Raw genomic sequence first — 25456 nt, 5'->3', positions numbered from 1 at the left:
TAGGCTGCTTAAACATGGAGAGGCAAAAACTGAAAAAATTAGCTGGTCATTAAGAGGTTAAAGGGGTTGTCCGGTTTCAGAGCTGAGCCCAGACATACATACATTTTCACCTAGGCAGCCCCCTGATATGAGAATCGGAGCAAAGGATTTTTTAGGAGATCTGGTGACGTACCGGGCTCTCCATGGGTAACCTAGGTGAAGGCTTCCGCCCAGCAGTGAGCCCGGTGAAATCTCCGGCAACACTGCTGGGCAGAAGCCTCTGCCTAATAGTGTTAAAAACAGAAACAAACAGCCCGTGCACTGCGCGATTCAGCGCAGGGCAAAGGAGAGCATGGGGGCCAGAGGGGAGAAAATGGACAACCCCTACAATGTAAAATATTGCTTTAGAATTTACTGTAGAAAGAAAAAATAACACATCATTAAATGTAAACAGCATGGCATGACAGAAATACAGGAAACAATTATTGTACTTTTTATAAAGAATAATGTGCATCAAATTGGTCCACAAATACAAAAAAACAAGCCCCATTCAGACATGTCCGTTAAAATTAGAAAAGTTATCGGGTCTCGCAAACTTGGGCCCCAAAAATATTTTTTTCATAAAACATGCTTTTACTCATTAAAGGTACTAAATATGAAAATGATATAAATTTGGTACCACCATAATAGAATAAAGTTCACATGCTATTTATAACCCGTGGTCCGAAGTAAAATAATAAATGACCCAGAAATCACAAGATACCGGAGATATGGCAGCGGGGAGCAGGTGTAATTGCAGCTCCTCCATCCAATTCAATTCCATGGGAAGGAGCAGGAACTGAATGGTGATGGAGGAGCTGCGGTTACACCTGCTCGCCGATGTACGAGCGATGCGTTCTCTGATCGGCATTGATGTCCTACCCCGAGGAGAGGTCATCAATACAGAAAACTGGCCAACCCCTTTAACAGAGAGTGTGGGGAACCAAGCAGACCGGCAGTGTAGGAGCTGTGCATTATTAGCGATGTGCTGAATATTGAAAATGTTACTTATATAAGCTAATACCTTAGAAAACCCAATAAAGGAATATTTTAATTAATCGCGTAGCTAAAAATTCCCCAATATAACCTTCTAAATTACAGAGCATAGGCTGCTGTTTCTGGCAGTCTGTAGTCCTTAAAGGGGTTGTCTCGTCGCAGCAAGTAGCATTTATTATGTAGAGGAAGTTAATACAAGCTACTTACTAATGTATTGTGATTGTCCATATTGCTTCCTTTGCTTGCTTGATTCATTTTTCCATTACATTATACACTGCTAGTTTTCATGGTTACGACCACCTTCGATCCATCAGTGGTGGCCGTGCTGGCACTCTATAGAAAAAAAGCACCAGCCTATGTGTTATCCTACAGTCCTGGCCCCCAGAGAGACTGACGTGAGTGCAAGCACGACCACCACTGATGGATTGCAGGGTGGTCGTAAGAGCAGCGTATAATGTGATGGAAAAATGAATCCAGCCAGCAAAGGAAGCAATATGGACAATAACAATACATTAGTAAGTGCCTGGTATTAACTTCCTCCACATAATAAATGCTTTTTGCTGAAGTGAAACAATCCCTTTAAGTTGACTACTGTCTACACACAGCCTGCTTGCTGACGCGTCTGTAGTGTAAGTATCGGCAAATTGAAACTCTGTCGCCACGCAGTGCGTTCATTGTATGGCTCCCGCAGGCAGCGTCTTTGATGACTATATTAGTGAATTGCTCCTCATGTGGCTCCCTAATATATTTCTGCTAGCGCCTGGCAGATTGGCGCGTCTCTCTAAATAGATAAGTGCGGAATATTTCCCAGTTGGTTTTCTGTCTAAATTCAGCCTGTGTCCTTGGAGCACCGAGGAGAATTGCTCACCGTTTGTATTGGAGATTGTGCCGTACGCTCCAGTAACACTGATCTCTGTTTGTGTAGTTTACCCATCTCTCGAGTCAGACGAAGATAATCCTGTGTTCAAATCTCGATCGCGGAAGAGAAAATGTTCTGATGATGCTCCATATAGCCCCACAGGTGAGCACGCATCTCTGTGATCCACCTGCTGTATAGACGCCCACTACTACTATGTCTTTGTGTCAAGCACAGCAGTGTTTTTTCAGTTTGCCCAAGACCCCAGAACTCGACTGAGATGAATTGGACTCAGTGGAAGATGATTGTATTCTAACAAAAAGCCGAAAAAAAACCCATAAAAAATATAAATGTAATTAATCCCCTTTAGGTCTTTTTTTTAACTTATTATTTTTTTTGTTATACACTTTATTTTTGTCATTTTTGTTAAAGCAACCATACCATCCAAATCATCACATAATTCATTGGTGCAGTGATTTGTGTAATACTAAACATCATCGTCATCGGGTGATGATAAGAACTGAAAAAATGCTGCTGAGTGGGGGGGGGGGGCAACGGGTTTACTCAGTATGTACAGAAATGTTAAGTGACATGACACATGCTCTAATGTCCTAATATACTCTTTGTTACATTTAAGACCTACTGTAGGGCTATGAATTTTTGGGGCTTACCGATTGACCCCCTACCTATGACTGCCACGGAATTTAGCAAACAGTATATTAGGATATATGTAGTCTTGAATATGAATATTTTGTAGATAAAAATTATATATATATATATATACACACTGCTCAAAAAAATAAATGGAACACAAAAATAACACATCCTAGATCTGAGTTAATTAAATATTCTTCTGACATACTTTGTTCTTTACATAGTTGAATGTGCTGACAACAAAATCACACAAAAATTAAAAATGGAAATTAAATTTTTCAACCCATGGAGGTCTGGATTTGGAGTCACATTCAAAATTAAAGTGGAAAAACACACTACAGGCTGATCCAACTTTGATGTAATGTCCTTAAAACAAGTCAAAATGAGGCTCAGTAGTGTGTGTGGCCTCCACGTGCCTGTATGACCTCCCTACAACGCCTGTGCATGCTCCTGATGAGGTGGCGGACGGTCTCCTGAGGGATCTCCTCCCAGACCTGGACTAAAGCATCTGCCAACTCCTGGACAGTCTGTGGTGCAACGTGACGTTGGTGGATAGAGCGAGACATGATGTCCCAGATGTGCTCAATTGGATTCAGGTCTGGGGAATGGGCGGGCCAGTCCATAGCATCAATGCCTTCGTCTTGCAGGAACTGCTGACACACTCCAGCCACATGAGGTCTAGCATTGTCTTGCATTAGGAGGAACCCAGGGCCAACCGCACCAGCATATGGTCTCACAAGGGGTCTGAGGATCTCATCTCAGTACCTAATGGGAGTCAGGCTACCTCTGGCGAGCACATGGAGGGCTGTGCGGCCCTCCAAAGAAATGCCACCCCACACCATTAATGACCCAATGCCAAACCGGTCATGCTGGAGGATGTTGCAGGCAGCAGAACATTCTCCACGGCATCTCCAGACTCTGTCACGTCTGTCACATGTGCTCAGTGTGAACCTGCTTTCACCTGTGAAGAGCACAGGGCGCCAGTGGCGAATTTGCCAATCTTGGTGTTCTCTGTCAAATGCCAAACGTCCTGCACGGTGTTGTGCTGTAAGCACAACCCCCACCTGTGGACGTCAGGCCCTCATATCGCCCTCATGGAGTCTGTTTCTGACCGTTTGAGCAGATACATGCACATTTGTGGCCTGCTGGAGGTCATTTTGCAGGGCTCTGGCAGTGCTCCTCCTGTTCCTCCTTGCACAAAGGCGGAGGTAGCGGTCCGGCTGCTGGGTTGTTGCCCTCCTACGGCCTCTTCCACGTCTCCTGATGTACTGGCCTGTCTCCTGGTAGCGCCTCCATGCTCTGGACACTACGCTGACAGACACAGCAAACCTTCTTGCCACAGCTCGCATTGATGTGCCATCCTGGATAAGCTGCACTACCTGAGCCACTTGTGTGGGTTGTAGACTCCATCTCATGCAACCACTAGAGTGAAAGCACCGCCAGCATTCAAAAGTGACCAAAACATCAGCCAGGAAGCATAGGAACTGAGAAGTGGTCTGTGATCACCACCTGAAGAACCATTCCTTTATTGGGGGTGTCTTGCTAATTGCCTATAATTTCCACCTGTTGTCTATCCCATTTGCGCAACAGCATGTGAAATTGATTGTCACTCAGTGTTGCTTCCTAAGTGGACAGTTTGATTTCACAGAAGTGTGATTGACTTGGAGTTACATTGTGTTGTTTAAGTGTTCCCTTTATTTTTTTGAGCAGTGTGTATATATATATATATATATATATATATATATATATATATATATATACACACACTGCTCAAAAAAATAAAGGGAACACAAAAATAACACATCCTAGATCTGAGTTAATTAAATATTCTTCTGAAATACTTTGTTCTTTACATAGTTGAATGTGCTGACAACAAAATCACACAAAAATTAAAAAATGGAAATCAAATTTTTCAACCCATGGAGGTCTGGATTTGAAGTCACATTCAAAATTAAAGTGGAAAAACACACTACAGGCTCATCCAACTTTGATGTAATGTCCTTAAAACAAGTCAAAATGAGGCTCAGTAGTGTGTGTGGCCTCCACGTGCCTGTATGACCTCTTTACAACGCCTGTGCATGCTCCTGATGAGGTGGCGGACGGTCTCCTGAGGGATCTCCTCCCAGACCTGAACTAAAGCATCTGCCAACTCCTGGACAGTCTGTAGTGCAACGTGACGTTGGTGGATAGAGCGAGACATGATGTCCCAGATGTGCTCAATTGGATTCAGGTCTGGGGAATGGGCGGGCCAGTCCATAGCATCAATGCCTTCGTCTTGCAGGAACTGCTGACACACTCCAGCCACATGAGGTCTAGCATTGTCTTGCATTAGGAGGAACCCAGGGCCAACCGCACCAGCATATGGTCTCACAAGGGGTCTGAGGATCTCATCTCGGTACCTAATGGCAGTCAGGCAACCTCTGGCGAGCACATGGAGGGCTGTGCGGCCCTCCAAAGAAATGCCACCCCACACCATTACTGACCCAATGCCAAACCGGTTATGCTAGAGGATGTTGCAGGCAGCAGAACGTTCTCCACGGCGTCTCCAGACTCTGTCACGTCTGTCACATGTGCTCAGTGTGAACCTGCTTTCATCTGTGAAGAGCACAGGGCGGCAGTGGCGAATTTGCCAATCTTGGTGTTCTCTGGCAAATGCCAAACGTCCTGCACGGTGTTGGGCTGTAAGCACAACCCCCACCTGTGGACGTTGGGCCCTCATCTCACCCTCATGGAGTCTGTTTCTGACCGTTTGAGCAGACACATGCACATTTGTGGCCTGCTGGAGGTCATTTTGCAGGGCTCTGGCAGTGCTCCTCCTGTTCCTCCTTGCACAAAGGCGGAGGTAGCGGTCCTGCTGCTGGGTTGTTGCCCTCCTACGGCCTCCTCCACGTCTCCTGATGTACTGGCCTGTCTCCTGGTAGCGCCTCCATGCTCTGGACACTACTCTGACAGACACAGCAAACCTTGCCACAGCTCGAATTGATGTGCCATCCTGGATAAGCTGCACTACCTGAGCCACTTGTGTGGGTTGTAGACTCCGTCTCATGCTACCACTAGAGTGAAAGCACCGCCAGCATTCAAAAGTGACCAAAACATCAGCCAGGAAGCATAGGAACTGAGAAGTGTTCTGTGGTCACCACCTGCAGAACCACTCCTTTATTGGGGGTGTCTTGCTAATTGCCTATAATTTCCACCTGTTGTCTATTCCATTTGCACAACAGCATGTGAAATTGATTGTCACTCAGTGTTGCTTCCTAAGTGGACAGTTTGATTTCACAGAAGTGTGATTGACTTGGAGTTACATTGTGTTGTTTAAGTGTTCCCTTTATTTTTTTGAGCAATATATATATATATATATATATATATATATATATATAACATAGTTAATATATTTTATGATCAGAGAAATTTCGACCATAATGGAAATGTTATGTAATGTTGATTTAAAAAAAAAAAGTTGAATGTATGAACTTAATTTCATCACAGTGTAAAACCGCTCTTTAATCTTTAATTCCGGGCTCCTGATATTGATGATCTATCCTCAGGATAGGTGGGGTCCGACACTCCGCACCCCCACTCCTCAGCTGCAGTAACCCGGCGTGGCCACTACACTTTGAATGGAGCTGTGCTTCTGGGGCCATAGGGAACAGCGGATCTGTGGGGGCGTTGCGCGTCAGACTCCCACTGATCGGATGTTGATGACCTATCCTGAGCATAGGTTATTAATATCAGGAGGCCATAAAACCCCTTTAACAGCAGAAGTCTTCAACTTGTGTCTCTCCAACTGTTGTGAACTACAACACTGAGGACTCTTTTAAACAGGGCAGTGATCGGGAACGAGCATCCATATGAATGTTCGGTCATCAGTCACAAAATGACAAATGTTCGTTTGTCAGCTGTACAGATACTTAAAGGGTTATTCTCATCTGAGACAATGGGGGTATATCGCTAGGATCCCTCCGCTGGGACCTGCACCTATATCGAGACCGGAGCCCCAGAAGTGGTGGAGGACACACTGCATCTGCGCAGCCGCCCTCCATCAATTTTCTGTGGCACTGGCGAAAATACCTGAGCCTATAGAAGTGAACTGGAACGGCGGCCGGTCATGCGCAGTGCGCCCCAATTCACTTCTATAGTGAAAGCGCTTGGTGGTGGCCGGACCGGAGTCCTCCAGCCACCACTTTGCAGGGCTCCGTTCCCGATATAGGACCTGCACCTATAAAACAATGGGGGCATACCCTAGCGATATATCCCCATTGTCTGAGATGAGGCAACCCCTTTAACGCTGACATAAAAATAATCATTTATAATTGTAATAGTCAGTTTGTAGAGGAGAGGAAAGATTGTACTAACGATTGTTCATCCTCCATACAGTTTGCTTCGACTAAAGTAAAATGCCCTGAGCTGATCAACATGTTAATTCATCGATCATCACTCGTTCCAGACGTGCAAAAGGACCATTAAAATCCAAAGTGTATTTCTGTGGCAAAAATCCGAGGCTGACCTTTGGAGTTCTGCCGTGGATGTGCGGTTTCATCCGCCACTCTTCCCAATGTCTAGGGGAGCCTATTTCTTTTGGTCCGTTAACTCTACGGCAGGGATCAGCAATCTTTGGCCGCCAAGCTACAGTGAAACTACAACTCCCAGCATGCACACTTCCTCGGCTGTTCTTGTCACTCCTATAGACGTGAAAGGAGGATTGTGGGAGTTGTAGTTTCAGAGCAGCTGGAGGTTGCTGATCCCTGCTCTAAGGGCTGCACCCATATTGTACACCATTGATGATAGAGCTTCATGGATTTGGTCCCCCTAAGTGGAAACCAGTCCTGGTGGCAGGATAACGTCTCTATCTGAGACTAAGAAATGTAGAAAATGCTAATCTTTAGAGAAAATGACGCAACAAATCGGGACTGATTTAGACAAATAAGAAAATAGTATTTCTAATATCCTCCGGGATGGTCTTGTGAATTGAATGACTATGTAAGGTCCTCGCATGTTGTCCTATTCATGCCGGTTCCTTATTAAATGTTTATCATTTAGCAAGAGTCGGCCCCTCCATACCGCGGCAAGACAGACCTATCCGTGAAGGTACCAGAGTTGCCTCTATTGAAACGGGACTTGCAGCTGCTGCAGCCAAGTTATCCCAGCAGGTGAGACAATGCGACAGTCTCTCTTCCACAGCCTGGACTTTTGTGTGATGTCATTTTAAAAAATGGCTGCTGTAGTAGGGTAACCCCGCAGATTACACCCACCTCCTAACCTTTAAGTATGATGTATTTTTTATAGGCATACTAGTAAAATATTTTGGATTTGGCTGCACATATTTCTCAAACTTAGTAAATTTCATAAAAAAACTAAATCAAGCTAAGCCTGGATTCATATGAGTGCTGTGAACTCCGGCAGTCTGTTCCGGCGGAGGAACAGACTGCCGGAGTTCACCGTATCTGGCATGGCCAGATACCATCATGCACCGTCGGATCCCCATTCACTGTAGTGGGATCCAGCCGCTTTCCGGTATGTATGCCGACTTTCGGCAGGACAAAAATTGTGCGTGTAGCATTTTCTCTCCGGCTGAAAGCCGGCATGTACGCCGGATTGCAGTGATGGACTCCACAATGCAGAAGTCCACAAAGTTTATGAATGAGAATAACATTTTGCATGGATTTTTATATAATCATATATAATTTTATTTGCATGTGAGTGATCGGTTATTAATAACTGTTCACTTTCTAATTTTCTCTTAAAAAAAAAAATCTAAAAGTTAGGTTTTATAGACTAGCTATGAGAGGGGGGGTTTTCCCACTTTTGACATCTATGACATGTCAGTCACAGCTCTCCGACCTGGAGGACACCATTGCCCACCATTGAAACTTTCCATCGACTTCTATGCATGAAGGGCCAGAAAACTCCAGTGAAAATGGGAGCTAGGACCCTGTTGTTCTCAAGGTCAGTGTGGTTCCCACCTTTTAACATTATTTGGATGTTTCAGGGCTTCTCAACTGGGTCTTACCGCCAGATCATGCATGGTTTAAATTCTGCAAATTAACAGCATAGGAGGGTCATGGAAATGATGCAAAGTGGGAACCACCAGGTCCTTATGTCGTGTCAAAACCCTTCACCATAATTCGGGCCCAGCCTTTGCCATGGGGCTCCCTGTCTTCTATGTACACCACAGGCAACAAACGGTGGGCACCTCATAGTTTGAGAAGCACTGATATATCTGACATGTGACATATGTCAAAATTGGGGAAACTTTTACCTTTTTGAAGCCTTCAACCCTCAAAACTTTTAAACATGGACAAATCCTAACACCACTTATACTTTAAAGGAATCTGTCAGCAGTTTCGTGAGCATGAACTGATGACAGATGCAGTTAGCAAAATGCTGGGTCATTTTTTTCGAAGAGACCCAACCGTTTTGCTATATTGAGCAGCTCCAGCGCAAGCTCAGAAGAGTCCTCATATTTATGAGCTCCCTGCTCCACGGCCGCTGATTGACATCTCTCTACATCCATCAGGGGATTGCGGTGCTCATCAATATCCGTACTCCTGAGCGCATGCATTGTATTGAGAGGGCTCCAGAGCTCATCTGGGCTGGAGCTGTTCAATACAGATTTTAGCAAAAAGGCTAGGTCAATTCAAGAAGGTGATCCAGCTTTTTGCTCAGGGTTTCTGTCACCAGTGTATGCGGCCTTCAGATACAGCGTCAAAAAACTGATCACGGATTCTCTTTAAACAGTGGCATGTCATGAATAGATATAGAAACCACAGTCATTGGGGTTTTCATATTTGACATTATTTTTTACTGAGTCAGTTTTAACTTGTGTAGTGGTTTTTACAGTATTAGGGCGCTTATTGCATATTTCCCATACCCACTCAGGAAGTGTCCTATCATCTGCATTGTGTCTATGTGTGCTCTTCATTTGCTTTCCCTCCTCTTTACTATTTATTTGCCTTTTCGTTTTCAAAAAATAATTTAAGCCATCAGATATTTGATTTTAAAAAAAAATCATTTCCTGTTCTTTTTGTTTAAATGGCACCTAAAATAATAACTGGTCAGACTGATTTTATCCCTTTACATTTGTTATTACGTAAAAGTTCTTTATGATTGAGAATACGCACTAAATACAAGAGGGAATACGTGCAGTAAAATGGTTGCAAATAGGAACATTTTGATTAATACATATACATACTTACGCAGTCTGGGAAAAACATTTTGGGATATATAGTGCTAGCAGCGTAATTTGTCTCAGCGCAGTTGCAGCTATACATTTAAACCCTTTCATTTTGAGCAACTGGGTCATGTGTTGTCCATTATGACAACCAGCCGAGAGCTTGCTCTCCTGGGTAGACTGGGGCTCAGTCTCTTCTGTGTTGCTGACTTCCTGTGAACTACAGGATCACATCATCACCTATCATGCCTACTGGCAGCTCTCAGACTCTTCCCCACCAAGCTCCGTTCTACTTATTCCTCTGTGTCTCCCCCATGTATAGAGTACTGCTGAAGATATCATTTCTACCATATCTAAGAGACTAGGAATACGGGGATATGGTAGGTGAGTTCAAGCAGTCATCGGATAGTTATAAAACTCTCCTGACTCACACAGCTTTTTTATATGATCTGTATGTTCTGTGTGCAGAGTTTCCTGTGTGTCCTAGGAGATGCTGCTTCACACTGCTTTCCTGCCTCCTGCTTGTAATTGCTGACAGGGAGATATCTATCACAAGCAGGAGGCAGGAGAGATGGGCTGAAGCTGCATTGCATAGGATACAATGAGACTCTTCAGTGTAAGTTGGAGGCAGAAGGTCTATATCTGTAATCTTAGTCTCATGTGAGACTATGTCCCCTCTGTCTCTCTAAAGCTCACGTATGATGGGAAATGGATTGAGGCAACCATATCAAAGAGAAAAAGGATTTAAAATGACAGACAACCCACAAATGGCATGTCAGCTAAAACAGATATACACAAGCCATAAAAGTCATAGGTAATAGTTATAGGTGACGTACTTTACTTAGCATTGTACATGTATTTGGCTAAGTCTGTATATTATGGGATGATTTTTTGCAAGTATTATCGTATACTGTAACTATACTAGGCCCAACCAGAGGTATTGACGCAGTGCGGCAGAGGAACATCCCTGTCATTGTTTTGGGTTGTCCCACTTGTCTTTGTGGCTGCATTGCATTGTATCCATTAGACTGATGCGTTCATTGCAAGGCTCTTATCCACTGGACCACAGTGGTAGCCAAGGACTCCATCTCCATCCAATGATAGTGCTGGTCAGATGGGAAGAACTTGATCTTCTGATACCTCACTTTCTCGTTGCGGAGGTCTTCTCTTAGTGCAGTTGAGATACAGCATAATGTATTTTAGGCCTAATGACAGGACCTCAGGGGCATCTGGGATGTAATCAGATGAGAATAGGTCAATATGTAGAAGCAGGCATTACGGTGATATCTCCCTAGGGTTTCTCAGTTGACTCTACAGCAAAAGCTCATGGTGACAGGTTGAATCTTTTGGTGGTTTCTCTTTGTTAGAGATATATACAGTTGGGTCCACATTACATGGCTGTACGAAACAAAACATATAAAACATGAAGTGGGTTTTCTTTTTAAGGATTTGATGACATCATTCAGTAGGACTTTTAGGCCCCTAGCAATGTACTGCCAGTCTCATTTATCTTCACTGAAGACGTATATCGCATACAGTAGAGGTGCATATGCCGTCATATCAATAAGTATAGGATGTGGCCAGCACTCAATCCTTAGAGCACGCTTTTAATCTTCTTTTATTTCAGGCAAGCAGCTTGCAGCTACGCGTTTCGGCCCACCCCAACTGTCTACAGTTGCCATACAATCAAGGCAGTATACAACCATATATTAAGTCATATAGAATTTAAAGACATTGGGGCATATTTAATAAGACTGGTGTTTTAGAAACTAGTCTTGATGCCCTAAGCTGGCGGTGGATCCGCTGAAGTTATGAAGAGGTGCAGGCCTCTCCATAACTTCGGCGCATCCAGCACCGGTTCTAAATGTAAGACAGATTTAAAGCTGTCTTACATTTAGACCTTTTTCTACACCTAAGGGTCCATTCACACATCCGTAATTTGGGTCCGCATTCGTTCCGCAATTTGCAGACCCATTCACTTTCAATGGGGCTGTAACGGATTCGAATCCGCATTTCCGGGAATCGAAATCCGCATTTCCGGGAATCGAAATCCGCATTTCCGGGAATCGAATCCGCATTTCCGGGATCAGGATCCGTTTTTTTCGGGATCCGCAATTTCCGTTCCTGAAAAAAATAGAACAAGTCTTATTCTTGTCCGCAATTGCAGACCAGAAAAGGCATTTTCTATTATAGTGTCTGTCATGTGCGGTCCGCAAATTGCGGGTCACACATTGCAGGTGTCCGTGTTTTGCGGATCCGCATAACACTTACGGATGTGTGGATGGACCCTAAGGGTCCATTTACACGTCCGTAATTTGGGTCCGCATTTGTTCCGCAGTTTGCGGACCCATTCACTTTCAATGGGGCTGGAACGGATGCGAATCCGCATTTTCGGGATCCGCAACAGTTTTTTCAGGATCCGTTTTTTCGGGATCCGCAATTTCGTTCCTGAAAAAAGTAGAACATGTCCTATTCTTGTCCGCATTCTTGCGGACCAGAAAAGGCATTTTCTATTATAGTGTCTGTGATGTGTGGTCTGCAAATTGCGGATCACACATCGCAGGTGTCCGTGTTTTGTGGATCCGCAAAACACCTACAGACGTGTGAATGGACCCTAAACCCCATCCCCGTCCACAATTTTAGACCTGGAGTGAGCGGGAAGAAGTCGCAGATAGTTGCGCAATTAACCATTGCGCCACCTTCTGCACCTGATGTATAGGCGTATTTCAGAATTATAAATGACCCCCATTGAACTAGGGGCATTTTATATGCACCTATAACTGCCATAGCTCTCAGCCTTCCCCAAAGTTGTGTTGTACACCTTAAATAGCTGTCGGCTGAACACTCACTCAGCTCATGACCTCGCCTTCACATGCAGGCATGTGTTCTCAATAGGGCGAGAGGGACAAGCCGCTGCCAGGCTCCAGAGATCCAAAGTCACAGCCAGAGTCAGAACACACATACACATCAGATGGTCGGTCTGTCCCACCAAAATCTGCAGTTTTGCCCAACATTTATCTAATTTGTTAGGCCAATGTGAGTCTGTTGTAAAAGATGTAAAGTCCATTCAAAGGGTCCTATAAACTAGAACTTTGTGAACCCACCCACCGAAAAAATAAATAAATAAAAGAAATACATCCTAAAATACTACTAACATAACATACCGGTCAATAGGGAGACGCGGGCTTTCTGACCTCACCCTGTCTGGACGTTTCTTTTCTGATTCTCTGCTCGCCTGTTAGAGTCAATCCATATTTGAAAGCAGCCTCATGATAACGATTTGCTTCCTTAAAGGAGGAAAAAAAAGTCAAGAAGAAAAAGAATACAAAAAAGAAGCTTTCACCTAACAACACAAATAATCTTTGTCAGGAAAGCAGTTCTCCCGAAGCCACAAAGCTGGAATCTCTGGACACTAGTCTAACAGACCACGAGTACACGGCCGGCGTCAGCACGTTTGGTGTGGCCCAAGTAAACAGAGGGTCTCAGCCTATGGCCCCCGGGGTGTTCCTCACACAAAGAAGACCGTCTGTGTCTTCCCAAAATAACTCAGCTGCCAAAGGTAAACCTACATGTGGAGTGTCTGCTGGACTTAGATGAGCAATGTGTCAGTAGTATCGCAGTTCTGACCTTAGCGTGGAACGCGACACATGTGAAGCTCCACTCCAGGTCCCAGTGGTTGGTAGTAATCCAGATTGTTTCTTTATCCAAGGTTTGGAGACGGCCATAGAGTTTTTGAGAAATGTGGTTTATCATCCGCTCGTAAGACCTGGAGTTGTGCAGATCGGAACTATTCTATTATGTTGCATTCCAGGTGTCTTATACAGCACACTGTAGTCATGCGTACTCCTATATTTCCCCACAGCTGCTCTGCCAGGGGCATTAGGACACTTTCGAAGCAGTACACACATATCTGAGACCAATAGCCAACATCCGGGAGGATCAATGGGTAGGTATATTGGTTATTTTCATCACCAATCATATAAAGTATATTGAAAGGTTGTTGTTTTTTGGGTTGTAGACACCGATATTAGGCACGGATACTATATACCGTTGGAGGGGAGGCTCTTCTACGTCTCCATCCCGTCACCAGCTGTAAGGAAATGTCCATGCCATAAGGCCTGTGGTTCAGATGCACAAACTGTGAGCTGGTTACTTGACAGTAACCTGTTCAGTCACACTGTAGATGCTGGGGGTATTCATCCCTTTTGTAATGAGTGCACATGGTATGGGTTTACTAAATAGATTGTCAGTACGTCCATAAGATTTTTGACCTTTGTAGCTATGACGAGTTTCACAGCACCACTTCTCTTGTAAACTTTCGGTACGTTTTTCAAGCTTGTTATATTTATGTGTTTGTCTAGAGATGATTCTATTTTTAGGGGTACATAGGACCTAATGCGTGGTTATATCACTGGTGGTCTGTAGGGGGACAAAGCTCATATTGCATATATTCATTTCAACATGTATAGGAAAAATGTCACCTCTGTTTCCTTAGTGGTCTAAGTATGTAGGTATGCCCATTCCTGAATACCAGGGCACTTAAAGGCAATGGACAAGGAACAATTGTAAGGCTATGTTCACACTTGCGTTATTGTTTTCTTCTGGTATTGAGGATCTCAAAACCGAAAAAAATACGTTTCCATTTAGTCCTCATGCATTCTGAATGGAAAGAGATCCGTTCAGGATGCATCAGGATCTCTTCCATTCCGGCGGCATTCCGTTTTGTGACCGGACACAAAACCGCTACAACCCGTTTTTTTTTTTGTCCAGTCATAAAAACAGAAGAAAAAAAACGCATCTGGCACTAAAAACAATGTAAATTAATGGTGAAGGATCCGTTTTTTTAGGAGCCTAAAAAAACGTAGCCGTTACCCATTGACTTTCAATGTATTTAGCAGGGTGGATTTGATTTAAATCAAACTGATTTAAATCACGATTTAAATCACTAGTCAGTAAGGCTTGATTTAAATAATAGTTTTCTACATAAAGACTAATTCTTGCTGGTATAACTTATAATATGCAAGTAGATGAAGATTTTTAGAATAACAACTTTTCATATTAGTTTGATTAGGTTGATTCTGTATTCATAGGTTTGTAGAAGTTAGGATTAAGGTCTTTTTCTCAACTCTGTTCATGTTATAACATTTTTGCTGTGAAGAAGAGGCATGTGATCTCTGCTGAGTCAGAGGCATGTGATCTCTGCTGAGTCAAATTCAGTTTTGAGAACTGCAAAAGTAAACCAAGCATCTGTGATAATATCTTGTAGGCAGAGAAACTGCCCAATAATCTTACAAAAACCTCTGGAAGAGCATGACATTGTGAATGGATTAATGGAATTTATTTACCAAAAAAATTAAACATATACAGCCTTATTCTACATAATTAAAAAACTAATCTTTATTTCATAATGGAATAACCTTTGGATGGTAATATATTTTCCTCAAAAAGCATTTTATATAAAAAAAATCGGATTTTAAATTAAAAAAAAAACCAGATTTAAATTTAAAAAAAATCGGATTTTTTATTTTATTTTGTTTTTATTTATTTTTTAAATCATAGATTTTTATCCACCTTGGTATTTAGTGACGGATCAGTTTTTTTTTCCATTTACCAGAATTAGCAACACAAGTGTGAAAGTAGCCTAACTCAGTACCAGCAAAGTAAATGAGATTAGACAAATGTGTACACTTTGCTTTTTATTTCCGTGCAGAAATTGACCTGCCATGCAGATTTTGAAATTGTCAACCTGTCAATTTCTTCTGCAGATTTTTAGTGCAGATTTCACCCTTTTCAATGGAAATCTGAGATCTGCAGAAAATCTGCATCAAATTTGCACAAAAAAAACGCAAGTAACGGACATGCACAGAAATCTGCATGAAAAACGTGCAGATTTTCCATTTGGAAACCCGCACCCGTGTGCAGGGAGTGTTGGTGTAAGTCCATTGCATTATGTCACTGTATTCATTTTCTAAAATTTTCACTTTTGATTGAGACCTTGTTACAGAGCAGAAACTCAAGAAAATCTTCTTAAAAGTGATAGTATCACCCTAGAAGTGCACGGCCCAGGTATGAAGCGTGCAGCTGCTTTCAGGAATCTTGAAGGAAGTCCTTGACCTGGACTCTGATCCCATGATGGCTCAGATGCTTGATTACAGGCAGTTCCCAGAAGTCCTGTTATTTTAAATGTCAACATTGAATACTTTGATTGGAGTATCTTAAAGCGCTGACACTCCTAATGAAGTCAGACATGGACATAGAAAATGACAGCGATTCCACTTGACATAACCCAGCAATGTAGTAACCCTGCCTTTGATTCCTAGGCAGCCTCTAACATTCCTCCATGGATCCCTGCCCGACTAAATAAGCAGCTAATCGTTAGTTACACTTCAGTTACTAGAGGAGATCGCAGCCAAGACACGAGCGGGTTACGCACAGGGGTATGGGCGGACAGAACAAATAAACACCAGCGCCTTCATTTCATACATACAGTAGGACAGCCATATATACAGTATATATAGAACTGTAAGAGAATGGAGCGTAAAGACGAAATACCACCTTGGCCTGACCACATAGATGCACACATTACTGGTGCCGCATCAAGAAAAGACTCCTTGTCAGGGTCTAGCTATGGGGTATCTAGGGTTATACTGCTGATTGGGGGGAGGAATGTTAAAAACTACCATATGGGGTATTACCTATGGCTGTCATTGTTAAATAGGAGTTGAAGCTTCTTAGTTAGAGTCATTGGACTTGCCGCTCCTTTTTCATACCTACAGTAATATGGTGCTGTTCATTATTTTATTTTTTTGCTTTCACTTGATTAAGAAAATACGCAAAAAAAAATTGGGTCCCAGAAAATGGATCCGGCATTTACATTGTGTTTCATGCCGAATCCGTCTTGCTCTGCATCCTATGCCACACAGAAAAACGCTGTTTGCAGCGGTTTTCTGTCCGACATGGGAACGCAACCAAACAGAAGGCATTCTGGTGCACTCTGTTCTGTTCAGTTTCGTCCACATTGACAATGAATGGGGACAAAACGCAAGTGGATTCCTCCAGCATTGAGACCCTTTGCCGGATATTAATATCGGAAAGGAAAAACGCTGATGTGAAGGCGGCCTAATTTGATTGTTCAGAGGAGCACATTCCAGATAACTAGTGAAGCTTGACCGAAATTTTGGAGACGAGAGTGGGAACTTTGGATTATGGCAGGGGTTAGTCTTAGATCGTTGGCAGGATGGAGAGCATGGGTAGGGTGGTAGATAGACATGAGGGAGGTTTGTGGGTGAGTGTAGTAAGTTTAAATTCCATTCAAAAGTGGATGGGCAACCAGTGCAGTGACTGGCGCTGGGCAAACGCTTTTGGTGTAGTGGTTGGAAAGAGAGGAAGCATGAACCTGGAGAGGGGAGAATAACGTAGAATAACTTCAAATGAGGTCATTTCATGGGTCTTCCAAATGCCCTAACGATTCCTAAAAAGAGTCCCGTCCTCCTGCACCTTTTCCCACCTATGACTGATGTGCAGCAAAACGAGTCTCTTCCTATATTTGTTGCAACATATGACATTTTTTATTTGCTGGAGGTTTAGGTTTAATTTTTATGGAATATGGAGGTATAAAGCAAATTATGTTCTTGTAGCATTTCAGTGAGACCACATTTCAGTTCGGTTTTCTACCGTTTCCACCATCAATGACAAACCTCCATTGCTTCAGTCACCAGTACACTGCTTTCTCCATTATATTGTCATTTATATTATGTAGGCGTGGACCCACTGTGCCAAGCCACTGGTGCAGATGGCTGCTGACCCACGCAGAGGATCAGAGACACCAGTGAGAAGCACCAAGGGGACAGGCAATACCAGTAATCAGGAAACAGGCAGAGGTCAGGCCAATGCAGAGTTCGTGCAAAGCCATAATTCATTCCAGAGGTCAGACAGGCAGCACAGGGTCAGAACAGTGAGCAGGCAGAGGTTGGTACACAGGTAGACAAACAGATTATAGCTCTTCTAGCAGAAGCTAAGAGAACCTGTTGATCAGGCAAGTGGTGGACACACAGCAGAGATTCTACTTTAGAGCAGAGCAGTCAGCACCACACAGCTAGCACCTGCACACTGCGCAAAGGAGTATTAACCTTTGCAGTACTGCAAACAAGGTGAGATACACTTGATACTAGTCCTAGTTCACACACAGGCAGCCGACACCTGCCTGCGCGCACAGGACAGCAGTGGCATGAACTCCCTTGTAACATAGGGAGAGTTCACATCACCGTTATTTTTCCGGTCTTCTGATCCATCTGAAGAACAGAAAAGCAGGATGCCTGCTCTGAAGGATCAGAAGAACGGAAAAATAGCGGTGATGTGAACTCCCCTTATCATTAGACTTAATTGTTGATGCAGATGCTTCTTGAGGCATTAGTCTCAATGATAATGTACGGTACATGGTGGCATGTGGCTGCAACCAGCAGTTTATATTAAAATGATTTTCCATGATTCCAACCTTGATGGCCTATCTGAAACTTCTAAAAGATGTCAGAAATAGAAGGCCTAAAAAAAAAAAAGGTTAAAAATAATTGGGATTATGCGTTACTCACCCTTAGGGCTCATGCACACAGTCATGTCATAGCTCTGTATAAGCCAGGGGGCTATAAAAACCTGTGTGGGCATACGGTACCTTTGAATGCTCCTGATTTCTTACAGATTGCTTCTAGGGGATAATATCTTCATAATATGGTGCTCATAGCAAGTCCAGACTGGTTGTGTGCATGATGATTAAGATTTATCTAGATGATAAAATAAAAATATTAGAATGGCTTCGAAAAATAAGTCATTCAAAGTAATTTTCAACCCCTCAATCCCCTGGCGATCCCATATCCTCTTTCTGATCTTGCTGACCACCCAGCCTTTCTCTGGCTGAGACAGGTCACCACTGTGGACAGGGACCAGGAAGTCGGGACCGGCTGGGAACTTAGGAAGCATTAGAACCGGAGTGGTGGGAGATGGGCGAGCTGAGTATTATGTCTCGTGTGGTTTTTAAGATATTCTGCCCCCCCCCCCCCCCCCCCTTTTTTTAAAATAAATTTAAAAAATAACTTGTCGGACATGTGTTCCATGTTCTGGAAAACTTTTTGTGGCTGAGAAATACAGCAGGCATTAGATGGTTAATTAGAACGTATTCAGCAGGGCTAACCACTCAGGGCTCTGCTTTAGCTTGCAGATTTCATAAAAGAAGTGCCGCAGCAGCACCGAATCTATAAATCATCACGTGCACACATTTATCAATGTAATTAATGGACTCTGCATTCCAAAGTTGCACTTACTGTAGATGCAGTTATCTGCCTTATGACCCAATTATTTTAATAAGGTGGAGTGGTTATGCAAATGGTCTTTGCACAGAGCTATTTGTCATTAGGGCGTAATTTTTTCCTTTATAAGGCCTCTTGCACACGACCGTATGTATTTTGCGGTCTGCAAAAAAACGGATCCGCAAAAAATATGGATGACATCCGTGTGCATTCCGTATTTTGCAGAACGGAACAGCTGGTCCCTAATAGGACAGTCCTATCCTTGTCCGTAATGCGGACAATAATAGGACATGTTCTATTTTTTTCCGGAGCCGTGGACCGGAAGATCGGCGACGCGCTCCGGAAATGCGGATGCGGACAGCACACTGTGTGCTGTCCGCATCTATTCCGTCCCCATAGAGTATGAATGGGTCCGCACCCGTTCCACACAATTGCGGAATGGATGCAGACCACAATTGCGGACGTGTGAATGGAGCCTTAAACCAGGAGACACCAAGGAGGACATTTATCAAAAGTGGTGCACAGTAAAGCTAAACACTAAAAGTTAAGCAGATCAGCCAGCCAGCTTCCGGCGGTTATTTTTCAGACGCCTTTTTCAAAATGTAAGTTGCAAACCGCTCAACAAGTTGTGGTAAGTGTCCCCCAAATGTGTGGGCAGAGCACAGGGAAGAGAATTCTATCAATCACAGGCTCTCATCATTACTAGCTGATTTAAAAGGGTTGCCCCACCACAAACACCTATAAGATATCCACATTATAGGAAAAAAGTGTCTGATCGGTGGGGTCCCCGCAAATCATGAGAACGGGGACGCCGTGTAGAAGTATAAGTGCTCAACTATCTCCAGCAGTCTCATAGAATTGATAACTTCGCGCTGTACATGTGTGATTGCTGCACCATTCAAACTGGTGAACACAGGGCCCCTTTTTTTCGGGCCAATGATTGGACCATCGCCGATCAGACACTTATGGATACAACCCAATTAGCCCTTTATTGGCATTTAGTGGATTTCCTTACATTTGCTGAATGAAGGCTTGGAAGTTAAATCATATGAAGCTTGTGTACTTGTTCTGATTTCTTTATTTCTGTTATCAATGCAGGTAAACGTACAAAAAAAGGCATGGCAACCGCTAAACAGAGGCTTGGGAAGATCCTGAAAATCCACCGGAACGGAAAGCTTCTCCTTTAGTGTTTGTACAGAGTTAGACTTTTGCTTTCTCCTCGCGGCTCATAGACTCGTGAGCTGACACTAAACCTTGAACTCTCGAAGGACTGCAGTGGCGCTCTGCAAAATGTGCTAGGAGGAACCCACCCCGCTCTACCTTCTACCTTCCTGCCACCACTTTAGTAATTCTTTTTAACTTCCAGCAGTTGACGTGTACAGATTACTGCTAATATTTTTTAATAATAATAATTCTATTGTCCTTTCTCAAATTGCTGAGAGTGACTAGTTTGCAGGAAAGAAGAAAATGAAAAAAAATATATATATATAGGATCATTCCAGTCTTTAGGAGAGAACCCACTTGGTCAGTGAGAGGAACACAAAGGCATTGCTTGGTTTAATTTATCTTGCAACCATGTGACAGACGTACAGCACACATGATGGCGGCTGCAACCCTTTGATCATAGACACCAATCATCTTGGGCTTAGCGTCACATGCTTCGTATCGTCAATGTCATAAGGATTCTGACGAGCTGCTTCATTAGTTAGTGCGAGTCAGTGAGTGTATTTTTGTTCACTAAGGCCCCAACTATCACAGCATTACCCCTACATCTACCATGAAACAAAAAAAAAATTCCCCTCTGACACACAGATGTCAAGATGAAGATGCACAAACATACACTCACTTGGGTCCACACACCTCCATCAGATCCCAGTTGTATGGATTTTTGCCTACACACACATCCATACATCACTGTATAATCTATGTATACAGCAGGTACATACATGTAAGTATGGATGTGACCATCAAAAAAAGCTCCCACGTGCATCCATGCTTATATGTGGCTGCCAACATCTCAGATTTCAGTTGAGTCTCTCTTAGTCTAGAAGTTCTCCTGTTATAAGGATTGTTCCCTCAGAAAGAGCAGCACTTTGGCCACGTCTGGTATTGTAGCCTGTGGACTAGAACGGTGCTGTTTCTGGAAGATAAAAAAAAAAAGCAGACCTTTTTTTCTCAACTCATTTAAGTTAAGGTGCAGAATCTACATTACTAATTATTAATCATGGAGCACCCCATTATCATTGGGTCTAGTTTGCTATTGAAGAAGAAATCTAATAATGCAAGAAACAATTTTTATTGAGCAGATTACATCATGAAGTATTCAATTGTCAAGGGTTGGTGCTGGGCATCAGCAGTTAAAGGGCATCTGTCAGCAGATTTGTACCTATGACACTGGCTGACCTGTTGCATGTGCGCTTGGCAGGTGAAGGCATCTGTGTTGGTCCCATGTGCATTGCTGAGAAAAATGATGTTTTAACACATGCAAATGAGCCTCTAGGAGCAACGGGGGCGTTGCCGTTACACCTAGAGCCTCTGCTCTCTCTCCAACTGCTGCACTCTCTCCACTTTGATTGACAGGGCAGGTAGTATAAATGTAAATCACGCCTGGCCCTGGCTAATCCTGAAGACCTAGAGGCTCATTTGCATATATTAAAACCTCATTTTTGTAACCAATGCGGACACATATGACCATGGGACCAACACAGATGCCTTCAGCTGCCAAGTGCCCATGCAACAGCTCAGCCAGTGTCATAGGTACGAATCTTCTAAAAGATGCCCTTTAAGTAGGTTTATGGTCAGGGTCTAAAACTAGAACACATGAAAGTCTAATCCAATGGCTTGTTTCTTTAAGCAGGGGAATTTACAGGGGTTCAATATCAATGGGATTCTTACATAGATCGCTAGGAATGAGATGTCTGAGTTCTGGGTCATTTATACCAGAAGATATACCGTTAAGCCTCCCCTAAAGACCACCTCTTTGAGAAGATCACCCCTATCCAGACTAGATTTTTTTTAATGACAGATTTTCAGGTCCACCGTATAGTATGCGTACTGGCCATCATCTTTCAAGAGACCACCCGTCTAGAAAACCACTTTTCAATGTAATCTTGAGTAGTCATCTCAAAGAGGTTTCATTGCAGGTTTTGGAGTTAGAGCTCTATCAGGAATATTAAAGGAGTTGTCACAAGACTTAAACTGATCACCACCGATCACAAAAACAGGGGTCTGGTGCGTCCCTGTATGAATGGAGTGGTGGTCGAGCATGCTTGCTGCTGCGCCATTCATCTTTATGGGAGTACCAGAGCTAACCAAGTCTTGTCTTTGGCTATCTCCGGCAGTCCCATAGGGATTCAAGGGAGTGGCAGCATGCAGGCTTGACTGCTGCTTCAGTCATACAGGGGGGACACAGGACACCTATTCTCATGGACGTCCCCTCTAAGTGAAACTGTAAAACCTCAGACACACCAATTTGGGAAAAGATCATGTTTCCTTTGAAGATTTATTAGTTCTTATTGGACAGATTTGGGGATCCAGCTTGTAGATCTTAGTTACATAATCCCTATTGTTGCTCCCTTCTCCTGTATCCCTTGCTGCCTAATTTAGTTTTGAAGCCATAATATGTTTTTTTCCTTTATTTTCGGACCTGTGCTTACTTACAGTGCTAGAATCTAAGGAACTGTTTGAGCAAAGACTCTGTTCTGTGCATGTTTGAGCCCTGTTTGCCGTATGCGCTAGGTTTTTTTTTTCTGTATAGAAAGGCATTCTGCAAAAACCGTATACTATGTGGTATACTTTTTTTTTACAATTATATTTATTAGGTGAAATATGCCACTGTATGCTTATACAGTGGCATATATCGGAGCCCTGAGTCGGGCAATAGTCCTGATGTATGTGTTACAAGACTAATTATTGCACTCAATATAGCATAATAATGTATGTTTATTACAGCGGCATACAGTGAAATACATTTCTATGTATGGGGTTAGACTTTTAGATACTAAAGCTAGTTTCACACTGGCTCGAAACTGTTCCGGAGTTCATTGCGTCCAGCATAGCTTGAATCTGCCTAAGCGCTGCCAGGCCCCATTGACTATAATGAGATCCGGCCTGTTTCAGGCAGTAGGGCCATGATTCGACCAGACCAATACCGCTGCAAGTCCCAGCACTAATGCCGTAAACAGGCCGGGTCCCATTATAGTAAATGAGCTCTGGCTGGGAAAGGTAGTATCTGGCTATACCGGATACGATGAACTCCGGCAGGGTGTTCCTCTACCGGGACAGTTTAGCACTAGTGTGAACCTAACTTAACCTGATTAAAAGGTGAAGATGATGGAGGGTCCATAGGAGAACCATAATTTGCCAACATGGTTGTCATCTATTTATTGGAAGATTCATATGGCGAAATTCATCTAGGAATGTAAGACTGTTATATAGAATAGAAACTCTGTTCTGTCGGCCATGTCCAGCACTGGATATGTGGTCATGAAGATCACTGTGTTTTGTAGCAAACCAAATGTCTGTCCCGTAATGGTTCTACAGCAAACGGGGACCACTGCGTACCATTTCTTCGATATATTTTATTGCTTTGCACACATTACCAGGAGGATGGTCACATAGCCCTATAACTATGAAATCCAACCTTCAGATCTCCATCAGCTTTGGTCGATGACATAGTTTTTTTTTGCAGTTTTAGCCTAATCATATCATACAGCTCCTGTTGATTATGACATATAGGCTATTAATATGGTGTATAGGTGTAACTCCACACAATGAAAAAAAACTATTTTTGTCGATGTCCTAGACCAGTCTCCCACCTCAAAGAAAACCACTAAAAGTTGAAATTTTAGGAGTCTCTTGCTTTCTTCAGCTCTCAGTACCATCAGCACATGCACCGTTCTCATGCTCTCCCCCTATCCTCCGTATAAATAAATGCCCCTCTGGTAGATATGACTGGATCTAGCGTAGCAAGCAATTATTTAGACTGGGACCACCATTACATGATGAGAATGGGGCTATCCCAACCTGTGCAACTCATTTTTGTATTGCACCAATGCATCAGAAAATGAAGCTAATTTATAAGTAGTTATAATTTAAAAGGATTCTACCATTTTGCATCTCCATGGTTACAGACTACAACCAAACTCTATGTAGTCTGGCCAAGTAAGTGCTATGTTTTTATCTGTCCTCGTCTTCATGTGACATATTCCTGTTAGGCCATGTTTTACATCTGCGTTGGAGGTTCTGTTTGTTAAAAAGAGCGGAGAAAAAAGTCCTGAATACAAGACCTTTTTCTTCGCTAAAAAAAAAATCATTCTACTGGATGGAAACCGAACGGATCCCATTATAGCCCATGGGGTCTGTTGGGCTCCGTTTGCTTCAGTTATGTGCCGTATCTGGCACTTCTGTTATGTACGTTGTTCTGCCCCTATAATGGAGCAGAATAGCAGAAATAACCAAGCAAGAAGTAGGGAACAGAAGGAAAAAAGAGCGCGGCAGCCGGATCGGTTTGTTTGGAGTTAGTTGCCATGGAGGCAGGTTTTCAGAGGTGCTGTGCACACAATACGGTAGAATATATAAATCTTTTAAGATTGGAGCAATAAAAAATGGTTACAAAGATGGATGCAGGGGGTGGTGAGACCTCAACGGAATCTTCTGATTACACCTGAAATTGACAGGGTCTATGAGACATCTTGGAAATGATATCTTACTGCTGGAAGACCTTTGTAAGGCAAGCACTTAACGTAAGCCATTCCTTTTCTTAGTTTTTGTTGTTTTCATGCTCTCTGTGGTTGTAGATAGGAGACTGCCTTTTCTAGCTGTTCACTTCCACAACCGTCGTTCCGCTCCATCAGATACTCAACCGGTGCTCTATCAATAACCGATAACTTACCACCTACAAATGTTTTTACAAAAGGTTGCGGCTGCACAAAAAAACCAGTATTTCCGGTAAACCGTAGGAAGGTGTCGCGTACTGACAATGTAACTGGATTCCTAAGCATCCAGCAGGTAGTGTGTAGTGTAGGAATGACTTGTCTGCACTTTGGCACTTATAAGGAGACACCATTGTTTCTCAGGCGATCCCATCCTTTTAGTTTTTTTCCTTTATGTGTTGGCTACAGCATATTTTTTCATAGAATGTAGCTTGTAAATAGCTTTTTAAATACTTTTTTTGTTTTCTACCAGATCAAATACAGTATCTTTTAGGATTTCCTTTTTTTTTTTTTTATATAGATGATTTCAGTTGCATTTATGCAGAATTTTACCAAGTATAATAAACTATTTTATTTTATATTATATATATTTTTTTTCCTTTGGGGAGCAAGAAAGGAAATAATAAAAAAAAAATGCCTGGAAGTTAATTTGTGCAGCCATAAAAAAAAAAGACATCTTATAATAAAAAATAAAAAAAAATGTAAAAATCTGTAAAATTCAAAAACGGAGAAAAAAAAAAAGAAATCAGAT

The 25456-nt window shown here is 42.9% G+C and overlaps 1 protein-coding gene across 3 annotated transcripts in view; it reads left to right on the top strand.

Moving 5' to 3' along the window:
- PHF2 (PHD finger protein 2) overlaps nt 1-24793 on the top strand; it is a 245121-nt gene extending 220328 nt beyond the window's left edge. The window contains exons 19-23 of one of the 3 annotated variants that reach the window (XM_040408835.1): nt 1940-2035; nt 7562-7671; nt 13062-13251; nt 13555-13638; nt 20090-24793. In XM_040408835.1, coding sequence (XP_040264769.1) covers nt 1940-2035; nt 7562-7671; nt 13062-13251; nt 13555-13638; nt 20090-20178 — 569 coding nt within the window. In that variant the 3' untranslated portion in view covers nt 20179-24793. Of the gene's footprint in view, nt 1-1939; nt 2036-7561; nt 7672-8347; nt 8471-12986; nt 13252-13554; nt 13639-20089 lie in introns of those variants that run through there. The other 2 variants (XM_040408833.1, XM_040408836.1) reach the window with 2 other exon arrangements.
- Nucleotides 24794-25456: the final 663 nt, after the last annotated feature.

This window comes from Bufo bufo, chromosome 9, assembly GCF_905171765.1.
Source record: "Bufo bufo chromosome 9, aBufBuf1.1, whole genome shotgun sequence".
NCBI lineage: Eukaryota > Metazoa > Chordata > Amphibia > Anura > Bufonidae > Bufo > Bufo bufo.
Note: the sequence above shows the minus strand (reverse complement) of the source record. Positions and strands in the feature narration are given on the sequence as shown.